Source organism: Hippichthys cyanospilos, chromosome 11, assembly GCF_059441005.1.
Source record: "Hippichthys cyanospilos isolate Australia breed blue-spotted pipefish chromosome 11, RoL_Hcya_1.0, whole genome shotgun sequence".
In the NCBI taxonomy this organism is placed as follows: Eukaryota; Metazoa; Chordata; class Actinopteri; order Syngnathiformes; family Syngnathidae; genus Hippichthys; species Hippichthys cyanospilos.
In genome coordinates, this window is record NC_142379.1 from 6,288,003 (window position 1) to 6,306,273 (window position 18,271).

The window sequence follows — 18,271 nt, forward strand, 5'->3', positions numbered from 1 at the left end:
AGTCCAGGATGTCCTATTCTAAGCACATTAGAACAGGGTAGATATGAAAACGTCCACTACAGTGGAATCAAATGAAAAGGCTGTGTCTCAGGAGGCTGTACCAAAAAAATCCATTAATGATCTTCCCTAGAACCAAAGGCGATGCGTTTTGGCTTTGACAAAACCAAAATTTAGAAGGAAAAAGCCATCAGCCTATTGATGTCAGATATGGTTCAGAATCAGCAGGTTATTTCTTCTATGGTACTCAGCAATATTGAACGAGTTGACCAAGTTTGATGCACTGTCATCTCCCATTTATGAAGGCTCATTTAAAGCGGCAAACATATTTGAATGCATATTGCATTTTTAAACCTTTCTTTAACCAGTAAAAATCCATTGAGATATACATCATCATTGCAATGATGTTCCAGAGAACCATTTCACAAAATTCAACAAAAATTCAGAAAAGCAGGAAAAACAAAAAAAAAATTATGATACAAGAATTATATTAAATTTGATTAAAATAATGGTAGCAATAACCTGTATATGTATGAGGAATAATATAAAATAGGAAGAAACATAGGGGGTAATAGCACTAAAAGGAAAAAAATGTTTATACGACAAAATAGACCTTTAATCAGAAACTTATTTCAACGCAAGAAAATCCGTGATCCTGTATAACCGCGATATAGCAGGGGATCTATGTACGACACCTGACAAACAGCATATGCGTGTGTGTTGGGGGGGCAAAAAGGCTCCAAGTGGATTAAAAACGTCTTCCTCCGTGTTAAAGATAGATTGTAAACAGGCAGCACGGAGGCATGGAGGTTGCTGCGTGTTATCTGCTTGGTCCCCCGAGGCCTGACAAAGCCACTCGTCTTTCATTTGATCTCTGCACCACGGACCTTCTCGAATGAAACCAACCCGGGAGGGGAGGGGGTTGGTGGTAATGTTTCATCTCCTCTCTATAGATATATTTTTTTTTCATTCGGCAGAAAATGTACCACGCGTTTCAATAAAAACACAAAAGTAGAACGTTCACATACCTGTGTACGGTAATGTCAACAGAACCACAGAAGAAGAGTGTTGCCATACCTGTATACGCGTTAATACGTCGTTGTAAAACCACAAAAGAAGAAACGCGTAACGTACCTCGATGTATCCGGCCAACGATGGCACCACGACGGCCAAAACCAGCGCTGATATCACCGGGACAGAACCCATCTTCCACGAGAGAAAATAACTCCTCCACAGAGCTGTCCGGCGTCAAAAAGAGCCACTTGAAAAGTCCCGAGGAATGCTGCGACGATATCCGCTCTTCCTTCGATAAACGACTAGCGGGACCGAGTCGTGCTCCTGCTTGTTTGGACGGGTGGAGGAGAAAAAAAAATACGCAGGGAGGGCACCGAGTCACGGAGTCGCTCCGTCGTGGAATTGTGGGCAGAGATTATTGGGAGGGCTGCTCCATGGATGGTGCCTCCTCCCTCCTCTCTCACTCTGGTGGGACTCATCCACTCGCACGCACGGTGGGCTGCGCGAAGTGCGCCCTCTATAGGCATTCAAGTGGAACTCCAGGAGGACGCAAAACGGCACCCCAGGGGAGGCCGAAAAATAATTAGCACGAAATGGTTTTGCCATATCATTTATAAAAGTGGCATATGTGGCGCCAATAAAATCAACAAAAGAAAACAATTATTTCTCCGTACGCCATACTGAGTGCAGTAGCTATGAAGTAAAAGTTTTTAAACACCAATTTCAAAAGGTCTCAAACATATTAAAAGGTCTAAAGCTAAAACTTGGGGGTTGTCAATCTTTTTTCGGCGAGGCACTATCAATAATAAATTCTACAAAGCGGCTAAAAGGCGTTCTGATTAATACTGTGTTAGTGGAACATGAATTTAGCAGCAAAATCCACCTGGTTTTATCTATCTCAGGAGCATTTTGCCATGACCTGTGGCCTGAAAATAACATCATAATTGCTAAAGGTGTACAGCCAACCTGTTTTCTGAGTTAGGTCATGTGACATTAGCAAACTGGGCCATGATTGGTTGTTACTACACAACTCTGACCAACTGTGATGTAATTTTTAGTTGACAGAGAGACAAAATGGCCGCTCTCTGAGGTGCATTGAAAAAACTGTATTTTGCTGCTTGATTCATATTCAACAAACATAAAATTAACCCGAATGGCGTTTTTTTTTTTTTACTTCTGGGGCTGAATGGAAGATATTATATTGCATATTTTATATATTCTCGAATTTCTTACACTTTTGAAGTTCATTTAGTGGTCTTTCTTGAAGTCTTCACAATTAAAAAGATAACCCCAAAATGATTAAATTAATTATGAATAGGGATTTGTGCACATAAAATCATAAATGTCATCCTTTGAGATCACCATAGAGATATATTTTCAAAAATAAATAAATATTTTTTAATAAAGTTTTCCAGTAATTGACAGGCTATCCGAGGTGGAAAAATTAGTTTGGGTCAGATGACCAAACTCAAAAAACGGGTGAAACATTGAAAAAATAAGGCAAGGGCAGGCAAAAGATACGTGATATTTTTGTGTCTCACATACATTTAAAAAAATAAAAAGCCTTTCAGATTATTTGATTGATATGATTTGATTAAAGTGTTCCCGCTGTGTTCTTGTCTCACTGCTCCCTTATGTTGATAACAGCCGCATTTAAATTTCCATTTTTCCTTCAGGCAGGTTATTAAGCATTTAAACATCATCCGGCGATGTGAAGCAGAATGAGCAGGATTTGCATGTTGAACCTAATGCAGTGTGAGTCCCAAGCGCCCCATAAAAAAATAAAATAAAAAAAACTTCCATGGTAGCTTTTCCAGTGAGCCTCCAGTGAATAATCCTTGAGCCTTCAAATAAAGAGAAATTCTACACCACATCTATTTGCAGTTTATGTGGAGGCAATCCATTGAATAGATGTCCAACGCTTAATTTAGGATCTTTATTTACAAACATTTATACAGGTAAAAAAAAATGGACATCTCAGTGTTCTTTGCTCAATTTTGATTGGAATCATGATGTACATATAATCTACTTTAATTGCTTTATGTTGCCACATCATTTCAAATCAAAGAATTTACTCGTTTTGCAAACATTCCAAGGCAACAAAATGTCATCGAGCATCGACTTTTGTCATCCATAGTGTAATGGAGGTGTCGGAATAGCGCCCAAACTTGTGACCTCCTTGAAAGGACTGTATTTGACTGATTCAGAGGATCCTCAATCTTATCAGGTTGTCCGGCCAGAACATAAATGATGCACACTCTCATGCCACTCTTTATTTGTATATAATGTTCTATTTGTTTATCTGGGTTGGTGTGTGTGTGTTTGTATGTGTTCGTGTGTTCTCTGTGTGTTCTATGTGTGTTCTATGTGTGATTGTTGTGATTGTGATTGTGGTCTATTCTCATGGACGCACGGACGGAATAATAATGAAAGGAATGAGATAATCCACAGAATGATTGAAAGCAGAAAAAATGACTGTCCGTTACAACGATACCTGCCGACTGACCGGTGAAAGAGCAAAACAACCTATGATAGTGTAAACAGAGTCCTGATTGGTAGTGGAGGAATGAAACACAACTTGTGATTGGTTGCTAGGCGGTTGCTACGAAGATCACATGACCACAGGAGAAACATGTCCAGACGTAAATAGTAATAACAAAACAATATAAACACGAAATCGTTAAGTATAATCAGAAACTTCTTAACACATAGTCAATGTGTCGTCTTCTGTGAAATCGGTTGAGAGTTGTGTTTCTAGCAAAATGATAGCAAAATTGTTGCTACTACTACTGGCTGCTTATTTAGCCCTGTCAAACAAAATGAAAATAGAATGGAAACGCTTAAGTGATGAAAACTCGAACTTGTGAAATAGTATAAAATCTTTGACTTACTTCAGTCACAGGGTATTTTTACCAGATAGCTTAGATTTAGGGCCCACATTAAAAAAAAAACCCTAATAAAAATAAACCGGATTCACTACCACAAAGTTGACAGCAGAGGGCAGTGTTTCACACGAAAGAATTTCGACTGTGATCGTTTTATTAGTTCTTGCGGTCACTCCAAGGTTTCAAGGGTGGCTGAGCAGACACGTGACGTCACTGAGAAGTCGACCATCCAGCCTGAGGCTCACTGTCTTTCACACACAAACGCACGCAAGACTGGACGGCGAGACGCGCGCAGCATGAGGTCAGCTTGAGTCATTGATTGACTTAATGATTGTTGAACTGTCATCGATAGCCTGCTTGAATCGGTTGTCTGTCAAATAGTCCAACATGCAGTGTCAAGTCACGTTGATTTAGCTCATTATTGAACATTTATGGATCTATTGATCCAATGTCTATACCTGAACGTCTTCTAACACGAATTGTATGTTTATTGATTCACGAGACTTGAATAAATTGGTCCTCGAATTGATTCGTTTTCCAAGCATGTTTTGTTTGAGTGCATGCACAACTTTTTGACACTGCATAAAAGTTGTGTATCTCTGCCTGTGTGTGCGTGAAAGCACATTCATTGTGTGTATTATTATCATTATAAGCGGCTATAGTAAATGGATGGATTATATTTTATTTAAAATAATAATAATCCATTGCTAATTACATATAATAATGTGTTATTGCATGAATGTGTGTGTGTGTGTGAAGGCTATTGTATTTGTGCGCGTGTGTGCTGCTAGGACCGGTGGAGGCTGAGCACGTGGTGTCATTGACACAAAACTTCGGAAGCTTCCAGTCTCCAAACTTCCCGGCCAACTATCCCGACAATAAGCGCCATCGCTGGTCCATCCGCGTTCCCGACGGCTTTCGCATCCGACTGGATTTCAGCCATTTTGACCTGGAACCTTCCGATTTGTGCCAGTGCGACTACGTCAGGGTAAGATGCGCATATGGATGTACAAAGGTCCAAAGTTTGGAAACACCGTTAGATTCTATCAGTAACACTTTGAGAGGTTAGGCAATTGGAAATGCAAATCTGTGAACTGAAAGACATTCCAAGTTCTAAACCATCATCCGTTTTATAATATTAAAGTTTGAAAACCACTTCAAATTGATACGGCTTCAAATACAAAAAATACAAGCTGTTAACTCTTGCTGTTAAGCCATGGCTGAAAGTCATTCCAGGTCATAAAACATTATCTAGATCAGAATGCTAAAAGTTTATAAACTCCTTCAAATAGAAATGATCTCTAACACACAAAGATGTCAATTCCGGGTCGTAAACATCATCCAAGTCATAATGCTAAAGTTCTGAAACTCCAAACGTTAAAGTTCGGAAACTCAAATTAAAATGACCACAAACTCATGAAGAGGTCAATAAACTTTCAAATACACAGCTGTGAAAAGAAAATTCGCTGCAGTTCATACGACGTCCTGCGTTGCTGCGTGTGTGTGTGCACAGGTAGAGGCCGAGTTTGGGGCCTTAGAAGGGGGCGGGGCTTCCATTATTGGCGTCTTCTGTGGCAGCGAGTCTCAAGACCCGGAGAGCTTTCCGGGTCCCGAGCCGCTCGACTCTCCCGGCAACATCCTCAACGTTGTCTTCTCGTCTGACTTCTCCAACCAACAAAATTTCTCCGGTTTCCAAGCGCACTATAGTGCAATTGGTGCGTCCGGCCGTCTAAATGGGCGTCGACCTCGCCATTGCGAGTTTAGGGTACGAAGCTCAGCTTGTGCCAGAATTGGGATTGTTTGAGATTCGTCATTAAAGTTCCTTTGGATTTTCTTTTTTCTACATTTCCTTTATAGGGGAGCATTTCAGCTTTTAGTTTATTTTTTTAATAATGCATCATTATAGTTTAGTTTTTAGTTATGCATTTGCGTTTTTGTTGGGTTAGTATTAGCAAAATCAGAAAATGAACCGAGCGTGTTTGACCAGTTTGTTTCTTTGCCAACTCGAGACGTGGACGAGTGCGCGGAGGGCGTGGCCGAGGACACCGCCTGCGACCACCTGTGTCACAACTACTTGGGCGGCTTCTACTGCTCTTGTCGCCATGGTTACCAGCTGCACCGTGACAACCGCACGTGTACAGGTCAGAGCACACGCCAAAGACTTTTTCCCGGCATTGAGTGCGTGTGAAAGGTGGACTTTTTGGTCCAATTCAAACTTGTGCTATTTGGACCAGCGCCAGAATGTTCAAACATGCTAACGACCTTTTCAACCTTGAAGCTACACAACAGATAGCACAACTATTTGTGTGTGTATGTGCGTGTGTACTTGTGTGTGTGAGGCGGCGCCGTGACTGATAATGAGGGTGGATTGCTTGTAAATATTTACACATACTGCATTTCTTAACTTTGATGGATGAGGTGCACATTGACAACAAAAAGTTTGAAAACAACCAACAATTTGGTGTTTTTTCATCATTTGATAATATCCTGAATTCTAGATGAATATTTACATCACTGGTATTATGGACACATATTGATGGGGATTTTTTGGTAAAACTGAAAGACATTCAAATATAATTTCATAATTTAGATTCTTTGAAGAAACTTTTACACAGATAACACATTTTTATGATGTGGATGATGCTTTATGAACGGAAATGACTGAATTCGGAGCGTTACAGTTTTCAGAGGTACTGATGTGACTTTAGGTGGCACAGTGGCAGAATGTGTTGGCACATCTGCCCCACATGCGGATTGAGGTCATGGGTACAATTCCAGCTACAACTTTCCTGTATGGAGTTTGCACGTTCTCCCCTTGCCCGCCTGTGTTTTTTTTCCCAAGTATGGATGGATAGTTTGAATTTCTTGAACGTTTGACCTTCTAAAGTGCTTAACACATTTGAAGAACATTCTGTTCTTACTTTTTGTGTGGGTGCGTGTGCGTGCGCAGTGGAGTGCAGTGGCCTAGTGTTTTCCGAGCTTGAGGGTTCCCTGAGCAGCCCCAACTTCCCGTCGCCGTACCCGAAGAGGACTGAGTGCTCCTACGCCATCCATGTGGCGCAGGGATTCAAGCTCCGCCTCCAATTTGATGACACTTTTGATGTGGAGGACCACCCTGAAGCCCTTTGTCCCTATGACTACATCAAGGTACACACGCACACACACAAATAGAGACAATGTTCCACACACACAGAGTGTGTTTTTCAGATCCAAGCGGGATCGAAAGAGTTCGGCCCGTTTTGCGGTGCTCAGTCTCCGGGCATCATCCAGACGGATGCCAACGCCGTCGCCATCTTCTTTCACAGCGACCACTCGGGAGAAAACGTTGGATGGAGGATGACTTATGACTCCGAAGGTGGGTCATGCACTAGTGTGCAAATAAGGCTAGCCAAAGATAGCTTCTTAGGACGCACCAACAAGGAAGCGCAGCCCACGCGGATTTTTGCTTTTCAAAGTCACATTCTCCCCTCACAAAACAATTGTCCACTTTCGCAAAATGCTTTTTTTTGCAAATTCTTGCCTCGTTTTTATTTTATCATGACAGGAAGTGAGTGTGCGTTTCCAACGCAGCTGGCCAACGCCACGGTGAGCCCACTCCAGCCCAAGTACTTGGCTGGAGACCGCGTTCGAGTCTCATGTTTGCAGGACTTCATCCTCATCAAGGTGAGGTCACTTCTTCTTCCCTCCATTTCTCATTAAATACACCTTCTGCTAGCATTAGCATTAGCATGGGTGTGGCTGAACTGCCACAACTTGAAATAAAAAATAATTCAATTGTTTTTAGCGGCTATATTGCTGTGATTACTAGCCTAACAGAAAGTAGCACATATCAACAGGAAGAATGAAGCGTGTTTTGTTCGGCGGCAGGATGGCAAGCGCGTGAATGGCAACTTTGAGATGCGCTGTCAACAAGATGGAACCTGGGATACCTCACTTCCTGTCTGTCAAAGTGAAAGTAGGTTGCTTTCCTTTACTTCCTGTCTGGCAAAATAAAAGTTATTCTTCACTTTCTTTTGCAAAACATAAAAGTTACTCTTCACTTCCTGATCATGTAAAAGTTGTTCTCCTTCACTTCCTGCCTGGTAAACTAAAAGTCAACCTGCCACACTGTCTGTCAAAAGTAAAAGTTTCTTTACTACTTTACATCCTGTCTGTCAAAGTACAAGTTTCTCTACTTGACTTCCTGTCTGGCAAAGTAAGAAAATCAAACGTCGTAGTTAGACCTAGATACACTAATCCTACATCAGAAGTCAGGAAGTGGACCAACGCCACAGGGGGTAGGAACTGGTCACGTTTGGCCGACCTCTTATTGTTGTATCCACTGTTGAGCGTTTTATTTTATTTTTTTCTTTTGCTGGTCCGCCATTTAACGTTGGTACATGGACCTCCTTCCATCATCGCTAGTGCAACGTTTTGTAAGATTGCCCAGACTGTAGTCACTGGTTCATCAGTCAAATGGTAACAGCACTTTCGTAATCATTTTTGTTTCAAAATGCCCTTTGGTTACTTGAATGCCATCACCATCCAAGTATCCCAGAATGCTTAGCTCAATTATGTGCAAGTGATTTATTCATTCAAATTATATTTAAAAAGCAAATTTACACAAAAATTGTCTAAATACCTAATTCTAAACATTGCATTTCACTTTAGGCCTGTACAATGAATGTGTAGAGCAAGACTGTGTAGTATGCATTTTGGTTCATGAAACCTCATGAATGACTCTGAAAACGCAGCCACACACTGAAATACTAGCCATGCTGATCAAATTCAATGAGGACAAAGTGTTGCTCAATGCAAAAAATTAGAGACATGCTCTCTTCAAACAAGCTATAGCATTACAATGCTCTAGCACTTAGCTAATATGGCAAATTAAGCATCTCTCAGATATTTTACTGGGTGAGGTGACAAATTGCTACTAACAGTAAAAGGTGACATAATTAGTGTCAATTACAACAACAGATTAAAATGACAGCTAAAATATACTGTCCCATTGGCCTTTGCCAATGTTTTTGTCATTCTTTCACCGAGCAACTGACTGCCTCTGGTTGTATCTAGGCCTTTTGGCATCGTTTTTTAAAATTTGTTTTTAATTTTTAATGCCACTAGTTAACATGATATTTGGGGGTATGCCTGATGTCTGTGTCAGGTGAGTACAGCTGTGGCCCAAACGGTTTGAAGGTCAACAACACGTCAGGGGCGGAGCTTCCATCCTGCGTGCCTGGTGAGTGTTGGTTGGTGACAATCAGTTTTTTGACATGTCATATCATGTCATGGTATGTCATGTCATCCTCACACGCTAGCGTGCGGCCGCCCCTCGCGTCCCCTGGCCGTCCAGGTGAAGCGCATCGTGGGTGGTCGAGCGGCCGAGCCGGGAAATTTCCCGTGGCAGGTTTTGCTGAGCGTGGAGGACTCCAGCCGCGTCCCGTCGGTGCGCTGGTTTGGCTCGGGCGCCCTGCTGTCAGATGTGTGGATCCTGACCGCCGCCCACGTTGTGCGCTCCCGCCGCCGCGACGCCCGCGTGGTCCCCGTGGCCCCCGAACACATCAAAGTAATGACAGACAACAGCGCAAAAGTTTGAATTTGAAATATTAACACTAATTTAAAACCCTACCAATAAGCTTAAAACACTACTTTGAAACTCCTAGTTTGGAATGACATCACCTTTATGAAACATTTACCAGTCACACAGTGCATTGTCTCCCAGGTGTCGGCAGGCACTGTTGATGTGCGGAACAAGCACGCGTCTGCGGTTTTAGCCGTTTCCCAGGTACTGGTCCATCCCGACTTTCGACCCAGCGACTTCGACAATGACATCGCCCTGCTAAAGCTGAGCGTCAGGGTGGAGCTGAGCCATGTGGTCCGTCCCATCTGCCTCCCACCGGCACCACAGGTACACAAAGGAGAAGGAGGTCACCGGTCATATCAGATGACACCCAAAAATCTGATTAAGTGGATTGGTGAACATAGTTCCCTGTCCGTGCAATAAATTCAGTACTTCACATTTCAAAAAAGTCAAATGTTTACAGGAGACACTTCTCTGAGTCGCATATTTGTGAAATCTGCGTCCAACAGAATGATACCCCCGCACCCCCACCCCACTCTTTAGGTGTGGTCGCAGGGTGGGGCGTGTCCCACCCCGACGTGACCTCCGACCTGCTGCAGTTCGTCCGGCTGCCGGTGGTCCAGCAGGAGGAGTGCCGTGCGAGTTACGCAGCCAGCGCGGGAGGCTACAACGTTAGCGACAACATGTTCTGCGCCGGATTCTACGAGGGGGGGCGGGACACCTGCCTGGGCGATAGCGGCGGAGCCTTTGTGGCAGAGGACCCCGTCAGCCAGCAGTGGGCGGTGTTTGGTCTGGTGTCATGGGCGGGGCCAGAAGAGTGCGGCAGCCAGCGAGTATATGGGGTCTACACCCGTGTCAACAAATACCTCGAATGGATACAACAGCACCTCCTGCTGGTCCCGTGATGTTGCACACAAAACACTGCACATCTTACAATTCTAGTTTCACTATGTAGTATGATTATAACTAACACTGTGGCTAACACATAGCTAGCCATAGCCAAGCTATAGCGAACACTGTGGTTAAGACATAATTCTAACATAGACAACTAGTGTGATTTCAGTTACAGCATGACATGCCAACAGAAAGTGCTAATTACCCTAGCTATGATCAGAAAATACATTAGCTTCAGTTAGCGCTGCTGAATTTGTTTCACTAGCATAATAGCAAAGTTAGCATTTAGTCCTGTCAGTGGTCAAAATACTTATGTATGTATGTAAAGAAACACTTGTGTAGTCATATATTAGTGCACTGGTGCTATAATAAATGCTGTATTATGTACTGTGTGCATAATCATATTTATGTATACCTATACGCTAAGATCAGAAACTAAAGTTCAGCACAGCGAGGAAGATGGGATTTTTTTTTAGACAGGAGACTTCTACGCTGTAGAATAGGGTTCAATTCCGAAATAAACTTACAAGAAAATGCTCGGATGCAGGACTTAGAAAAAAAAAACATCATTAACAAAGATTAACGCGATCTGTGGTGAGATAAACCGATAGGAAGTGAAAGGAAATGGGAAATTAACATGAAGAGACAATAATTAACACCGGGAACGACACAAGTGAAACAGAATGAAAGGTTGGAAGGAAGTGATAAAAGTTAAGGAAAAGACAAAAATGAATAAATGATCATGGAAAACGCATGCGACAGCTCATATTTGTGCCATTTTTATTGTAAGATGTTGACCGGTTTATAAACCATTCCTCTCTTTTTCTTCCAACACTTGCTGTTCTTGTTTGTCCTCGTGCTCTCCATCACGTCTGCGCTTTTGCGTGCATCCTAACGACAGCCGCGCAGCAGTAGCTTGCACCTTTGCCGTAATTGTGTCATCTGCATTCCGTACATCAGCGGGTCCACGACGGGCTGCACCAGCAAGAAGTACAGCGACAAGAAGTTCTGCAGGGCCCGCGGCAGGGCGCTATCATCTAAACGCGTGCGCAACACCTGGAAGGTGCTACCGAAGCCAAAGTTTACCAGTGAGACCAGATGCGGCACGCAGGTCATCAAGGCTTTGCTCGAGACTTTGCGCTGCCGATCCGAGAAGACCACGTGCAAGATCCTGGTGTATGAGTAGAACACGGGTAGCAGCGGGGCCACCACCAACACCGCCGTGGACACAAGGCCGTACACATCGTTGGCCCGGGAGTCGCCACACAGAATCCGGGCCACCAGGTAGGTGATGCAGTACAGCGCCGGGATGACGTTTCCGCATAGCGGCCGGCGGGCTGTGGCCACCACGCCGGAGGCGACCCACGCCAGTGAGCACGTCCATAGGATCACCATCGCCAGCAGGGCCCGGCGCGGCGATGCCAGCGCCCCGTAGCGAAGCGGCCAACAGATGGCCAAGTAGCGGTCGTAAGACATGGCGGCCAGCGTGTAGAACTCCACGCACGCGTACGTGTACATGGCGAACATCTGCAGGTAGCACACGGCCGGCGACGTGGCGAGCGAGGCGCTCAGCGTCTGCGCCGCCACGAACTGGAAGAAAGACGTGGAGCCAAGGAGCTGGTTAGCGAATAGGGACGCGGCCATGACGAACATGGGGCTGCCGCGGAGGTCGCGGTCCCGGCAGATCAGCGCCACCAGGGAAGCGTTGGCTGCCATCACCGCCGCGTACGCCAACGCGGCGGCGGCGAACGCCGCGTACTTGGCCGCGCCCAGGTCCTCGTAAAAGGACAGGATCAAGTAGGAATATGTCACGTTGGAGGCCATTGTCCAGCAGAAGACTACAAACGGATTCAGCAGGAGGACTGTGAAAACTGCATCTCATCAATAACCCCCAAAACATCATATATGACAGCCAACGGCTTCTCGTCCGAACCTGGAAAGATGATCAAACAAAATGACAGCAATTCAACCATTTTTTTTTTGGTTTTGTTTCGCCTTTTTGGCAGGTTTTCACCAAACATAAAGGCGATGTCATTGATAAAAGTGCTCAATAATTGTCATTTGGCATCATCAGCACAAAACCATGTCCTTCCCTTACATCAGCAAACCGCTGGACCAATTTCAGAATACTTCAACACCCTGCTGCTGACAAGTCATCGTCTCGTCTCACGATGATGATGATGATGATGAAGAAAGCACGCGTGCTTGCAATTATTGGCGTGCTCGCAGCTCTATATTGCCTTCTAAGTTGTTAGCACACACCAATCAGCAACTTCCCACATCCGTGACGACATCATCCTCAAGATGATCATCTGACATTTATCATGATTGGATTTTGAAAGCACTTTCAATGACATCACGAAATCAAACTGTTGCCACCAAGCAGCATAAAATCAAACGTTTACGCAAATAATAAACCAAATACTAACAGTAATACTTACTGTGACAGAATACAACACCTATAGTAGTAAAGGTTTTTGCAGGAATCAACTAATCTTATTAAATACTTTTAAATATCACGACAGAAAGACATTTTGAATCTTTCTTTTCAAATTAATTGCAACTTAATTGGAACATGAAGCAACTCATTGCTAAATGTTGTTATTTTGACTCTTTTGCAAAACAATGGCCTTTATTTTTGTTGAATTTTATATAGATGCACGTTGGCAGTATCGACAATTTTTTGACAAGCTAAGCAGAAATATATGACGTACATTTGCTTTCTTCCGGAAATGCTGAATGAAATCGACATGGAGATACTACAATTATTTTCCAAGGTTTAATCAATTAAACATGAATGGTGCAACACAGTCTTTTTTTTTAACATCCAAAATGTTTTTGCCTGTTCAGTTTTGAACAAAACAACAAAGTTCAGTATTTGGATTTTTGTTTATTTATTTTTCATGAAACAACTAACCCGTAAAATTGTGCCTAATTTACACAAATACTGTGTTGGTCATTTTCTTACACATAATTGGATTATTATTTACCGAAGTGTTTTTAGAGTGTACCCCCTTTATTAATTTGAGAGATACTGCTATAATAGAAGATAAAATATATTACGCAAACAATGTAACAGTGTACTTATCCCATAATGTGCTTACAGGAAACAAATCTTGTTAGTTTTTTTTTTTTTTTTAATTTAACAACTTGCCTTAATAATATACTTTAATTGTCCTATACCCAAAGACGAACATCAGGGGATAAACCAACCCGCTACTCTCAGAAGGCCTAAAAAGCTGAATTTTTTTTCTGATGCACACAAGATTTTAAAAGGTTTTTGCTGCTGTTATCCGCAAATAGAATTTATTGCTTTTGAATATCGTGTGAGAAACGAGTTTAAATCAAGCTTAATGCTTGAAGAAGGATCAAAGTAATAAAGATGAAAGCCGGATGAAGCAAAGTGAAAAACATTAAGCAAGAAATTGATGTAACTATGAAAATGAACGCTTATTGTAGATTTGGCAAATTCTTTTTCTTTTTCATAATGTTGGATTGTTTTGTTTTTAACTTTAGTCAGATTGTAGATTACACAACACGTTTTTATGTTTACTTCCGAGACATAGATTTGCTATAGTGAAAAGTCCCCTGCAAATATGATTTTATTGTGGAGGAGTTCTTCTGTTAATGACACTTTGCTATTTACTTGCCCGGGTGCAACAATTTTCAGACACACAAACAAGAAATAAAACAACGTCACACCATCTTTGTTCTTGCGTCGCTGAATGAAACATAACAATTTTGTTCCACACTTTAATCATTTAGACACATGTGGCACATCGCTGTTGTTTTGTTTACATTTTATTTTCATCAAAAATAATTTTGCTTGTTCTACTTGGGCGCTCGAAGCCGCAATCTCATCAACGTCACGTTCGCCAGCACAAAGTAAATATGCCGACAGTGCAAATCTAAACCGAGCAGGTCGTGTGGCTCCAACACCGCTAACAATGGTCATGATGCGTTCTCCATCGCTAAAGGAGCCGTCACGCACGAGCAATGTGAAATGCAATACTGCACTGCCATATAAATGCAAAATTCAAGGGCATGATATTAATTTCTACATGTGCAGTCAAAACACATATACAAATGTTCAAACATTTTGGATTGAGACAAAAAAACTGCATTGATACTCGGCCGTTACCCGACAAGTGGCAGGATGCATGGCGACCACCTGAGGTAAATAAAAAAGGGAATTTGCTGCATAATCATTATTTTGCAAAGGTAATATTAATTTGAACGTTTTGTTTAGACAGTGTGACACATCATATGATAAGTATAGAATAAGTATAGAATGAAGAAAGAAAGAAGAAAGAGACAATATCGAGATTGAAAGAAAAGAAAAGACAATACAATAAATGATCAAGGAATGTGACTTGTTGAATTGTGTCATTATTACTGTATGATGTTGATTGTGTTGTAAACTATGATTATTTTCCTCCAACACATGCCGGTATATCGTTGTTTGTTTGTTTGACCGTTTGTCCCTCACATCTGCACGTTGTCTTTGAGCGCGTGTGCGTCCTCGCGACGGCCGCACAGCAGTCGCTTGCACCTTTGCCGCAATTGCCTCATCTGCCCCCCGTACACCAGCGGGTCCATAACGGGCTGCACCAGCAAGAAGTAAAGCGACAGAAAGCTCTGCATGGCTTTCGGCAGGCCGCTAACGTTGAAGCGGGCGCGCACCACTTGGAAGATGGAACCGAAGGTGAAGTTGACCAGCGAGACCAGATGCGGCACGCACGTCACCAGGGCTTTGCTCCTGGCACTGCGCTGTCGAGCAGAGAAGACCACGTGCAGGATTCTGGCGTAAGAGTAAAGCACGGGTAGCAGGGGGGCCACCACCGACGCCGCCGTGGCCACAAGGCCGTACACGTCGCTGGCCCGCGAGTCGCCACACAGAAGCCGGGCCACCAGGTAGTTGAGGCAGTACAGCGCCGGGATGACGTTGCCGCACAGCGGCCGGCCGGCGATGGCCGCCACTGCGGAGGCGACCCACGCCAGCGAGAACGCCCACAGGATGACCACGACCAGCAAGGCCCGACGCGGCGAAACCAGCGCCCCGTAGCGCAACGGCCAACAGATGGCCAAGTAGCGGTCGTAAGACATGGCGGCCAGCGTGTAGAACTCCACGCGCCCGTACGAGTACATGGCGAACATCTGCAGGTAGCACACGGCTGGCGACGTGGTGTGCGAGGATCTCAGCGTCTGCGCCGCCACGAACGGGAAGAAAGCCGTGGAGCCAAGGAGCTGGTTAGCGAATAGGGACGCGGCCAGGACAAACATGGGGCTGCAGCGGAGCTCGTGGTCCCGGCAGATCAGCGCCACCAGGGAAGCGTTGGCCGCCAGCACCGCCGCGTACGCCAACGTGGCGGCGGCGAACGCCGCGTACTTGGCCGCGCCCAGGTCCTCGTAAAAGGACAGGATCAAGTAGGAATATGTCACGTTGGAGGCCATCGTCAGGCGGAGACAACAAACGGATTCAGCAGGAGGACTTTGAAAACAGCTTCATCTCACCAGAGATGTCCAAAGCATCAAACCAAATAGTCAACAATTTCTAGTCCCGAGCCTGTAAAGACAATTAATCAAAATGACAGCAAGTCAACAATTTGTTACATTGCTTTGCATTTTTGGCAGCTTTTCACCAAGCGTAAAAATGATATTATCAATTTACCTTCCAACAAATAAAAATTCTCAATAGTCATTGGACATCATCTGCATCAAAATCATCTCTCCCCCACATCAGCAAACCCTTGACCTATATTTCACAATGCTTCCAAACCCTTGATGCTGAGAAGTCACCTCTCACAGTGATGATGATGATGATGATGATGATGACAAAAAGACACCAAGTGTGCGTGCTGCAATATTGGTGTGTGCCCCCAGCTCTTTATTGCTTTCTTGGCTGTGAGCACGCCCACCAGCGACTTCTCACATCCATGACATCATTCTCATGATCCCCTTCAATTTTTTTTATCATTAGTCCTACAATCGTCCTTTTTCCAAGATTTATCGTGATTGTGATGACATCCTGACATTAAACTTCTGCTACATCCAAGGATATCCCCACACAAAACAACAAATGTTTTAAGCAAATAATAGGCCAAAATATTTCCAGAGTGTGTTTAACATCATATTTAATTGAGATGTTTTTTTAGGGCCAATATTTGTGGTCGGGATTGAAACCCTACTTTGATTTATTTAGTGCCATTCACATAACTTGTTTTTTGTCCATGAGTTAACTTGTCAACTAAACAATTAAACAGCAATATCAAAAGTGTTAAACTGCACGTCTCTTATTAATGAATTGAAAAACTTCTATCTTGCATTTCCTGGCCAATAGCCAATCCGAGTGAGCTCCCTTTGCTGCATACCCATTGGTTGGTTGAGCAAGAATGCTTTGCTAAGCGATTATCAAGTAATTTCTTGATGTGAATCATACAGTTGGCCCTCGGTTTATGAGATTAACCCGTTCCGCGGTTGGGACCGTAACACGAATTCGCCGTATGGCGGGCAATCGAAACCAATGGTAAATAGTTAATGCGTGTAAAACCCCAGGTAAAAAACATCAAAATTTATCATGCATATTAAAAATTGGTATCAAAATAGTTTCGTAAGTGCTTCGTATATATAATATGTATACAATTGAATAACATCATAAATAAAATTTTGAGAAAGGATGTATTTACCTTTGAGTGAGTGACGAGCATGTTATGGCCATATTTCGTTAATGAGACTAGCCTAGGCTAGGCTAGCTTAGCCTTCTTCGTATTTCTCGATTATCTCCAGCTACATTTCCATGAAAATCATCTTCTTACTTCTCTCTTTAACATCACGAGCCATCTTGGGAGCCATGGCTAACAAATTCAAGTTTGAATTAAGCACTACAATGCACAATAAATGCCATATTGAAAGCACTCCCAAACCACATCAAGTCTTTAGGCAGCCATCCTTGTCATCCCGTGCGCCGACCAATAGCAGACCAGCATCTTCATGACCCGGTGACGTTGACCATTAGTAGACAAGCATTGTAGTGACATAAGCGTGATGCGTGTATAGACATATGAGCGCACACTGACTGCCATGTTGGATGTGTCATAAGGTGAAAGAAATGGTGTAAAGAGGGGACAACAAAACTTCGGGGGCCACGTCGTTAGGTGAAAAAAATTGTAAGGCAGGGACGTCGTGAACTGGAGATCCACTGTACTTGGACTTCTTCCTACTCCTTTTGAACATGTAAACTGGAATGAACCGCGATATCCATTGTTTATACTTATTTATTTTGATTTTGTTATTTTATTCTTTTCATCTCCTTTTGTAATGTGTTGATATTTCCAATTGAAAAAAACTGACTTGACTTCCTTTTTAATCAATCAATTAATTTACCATGCATGATCTTGAGACACTTTCAAACATAATACAATTACAAGACTTCATTGAAGAATCAAATGCAAAAAAAAAAAAAAAAAGTGTCAGGTGAAAGTGACTATAAAACATAAAACCGATAATGATAACAGTTTACAGGCTCTACTGGGTCGAAGTACTGCCTAAAAGGATACTTTTGAAAATAAGATTTAAAAATGGCAATACAATATAAGAATGAACTCTGCTCGTGCACATTTTCAGGACAGTCAAATTGTTTTCCTTTTTTTCGCATACGGGCCGATATGACTTTACATTGTTGGAATTTTATTTCTAATTCAACATAAACTCAAGTTAGTAATCTGACTCCAATTTGTGACCTTACCCAACTGCCACTCATCCAACAATTTGCGCTTTCGTTCTGCAATAGAAAGGTATCAGGAAGCCGGCATTTTCACACACGAGTGGATTTATTCCTAACACGCAGATCTAATACAAGCACCTGGGTCTCGGGTCCCTCTCAATACAGCCCTGTACGCCGCTGTTGCCACCAGCAGAC

The 18,271-nt window shown here is 43.0% G+C and overlaps 4 protein-coding genes across 8 annotated transcripts in view; 1 reads left to right on the forward strand and 3 right to left on the reverse strand.

Moving 5' to 3' along the window:
* Positions 1 to 1,423, reverse strand: part of aplp2 (amyloid beta precursor like protein 2) — a 43,212-nt gene extending 41,789 nt beyond the window's left edge. For 3 of the 4 annotated variants that reach the window (XM_088427124.1, XM_088427123.1, XM_088427121.1), the window contains exon 1: positions 1,132 to 1,423. In XM_088427124.1, the coding sequence (XP_088283250.1) occupies positions 1,132 to 1,203 (72 nt within the window). In that variant the 5' untranslated portion in view covers positions 1,204 to 1,423. The remainder of the gene's footprint in view (positions 1 to 1,131) is intronic. The other variant, XM_088427122.1, reaches the window with a different exon arrangement.
* Positions 1,424 to 4,105: 2,682 nt separating this feature from the next.
* On the forward strand, positions 4,106 to 11,145 carry masp1 (MBL associated serine protease 1). 2 transcript variants are annotated; one of them, XM_088427374.1, is made up of 12 exons: positions 4,106 to 4,197; positions 4,656 to 4,884; positions 5,410 to 5,611; positions 5,906 to 6,037; positions 6,847 to 7,043; positions 7,104 to 7,251; positions 7,441 to 7,559; positions 7,764 to 7,851; positions 9,043 to 9,117; positions 9,197 to 9,444; positions 9,601 to 9,786; positions 9,969 to 11,145. In XM_088427374.1, exons 1-12 carry the CDS (start codon positions 4,193 to 4,195, stop codon positions 10,362 to 10,364), a joined length of 2,025 nt encoding a protein of 674 aa, XP_088283500.1. In that variant the 5' UTR covers positions 4,106 to 4,192; the 3' UTR covers positions 10,365 to 11,145. The 2 variants fall into 2 exon arrangements, with proteins under 2 accessions (XP_088283500.1, XP_088283501.1); XM_088427375.1 differs by having other exon boundaries at positions 10,003 to 10,178.
* Positions 11,126 to 12,177, reverse strand: LOC148415618 (olfactory receptor 10C1-like). The gene is made up of 2 exons (XM_088427782.1): positions 11,440 to 12,177; positions 11,126 to 11,328 (listed from the first exon to the last, which is right to left on the reverse strand). Exons 1-2 carry the CDS (start codon positions 12,175 to 12,177, stop codon positions 11,245 to 11,247), a joined length of 822 nt encoding a protein of 273 aa, XP_088283908.1. The 3' UTR covers positions 11,126 to 11,244.
* Positions 12,178 to 14,838: 2,661 nt separating this feature from the next.
* On the reverse strand, positions 14,839 to 15,807 carry LOC148415619 (olfactory receptor 10C1-like). Its single transcript, XM_088427784.1, has one exon. It carries the CDS (start codon positions 15,805 to 15,807, stop codon positions 14,839 to 14,841), a length of 969 nt encoding a protein of 322 aa, XP_088283910.1.
* Between the last annotated feature and the right edge of the window lie 2,464 nt (positions 15,808 to 18,271).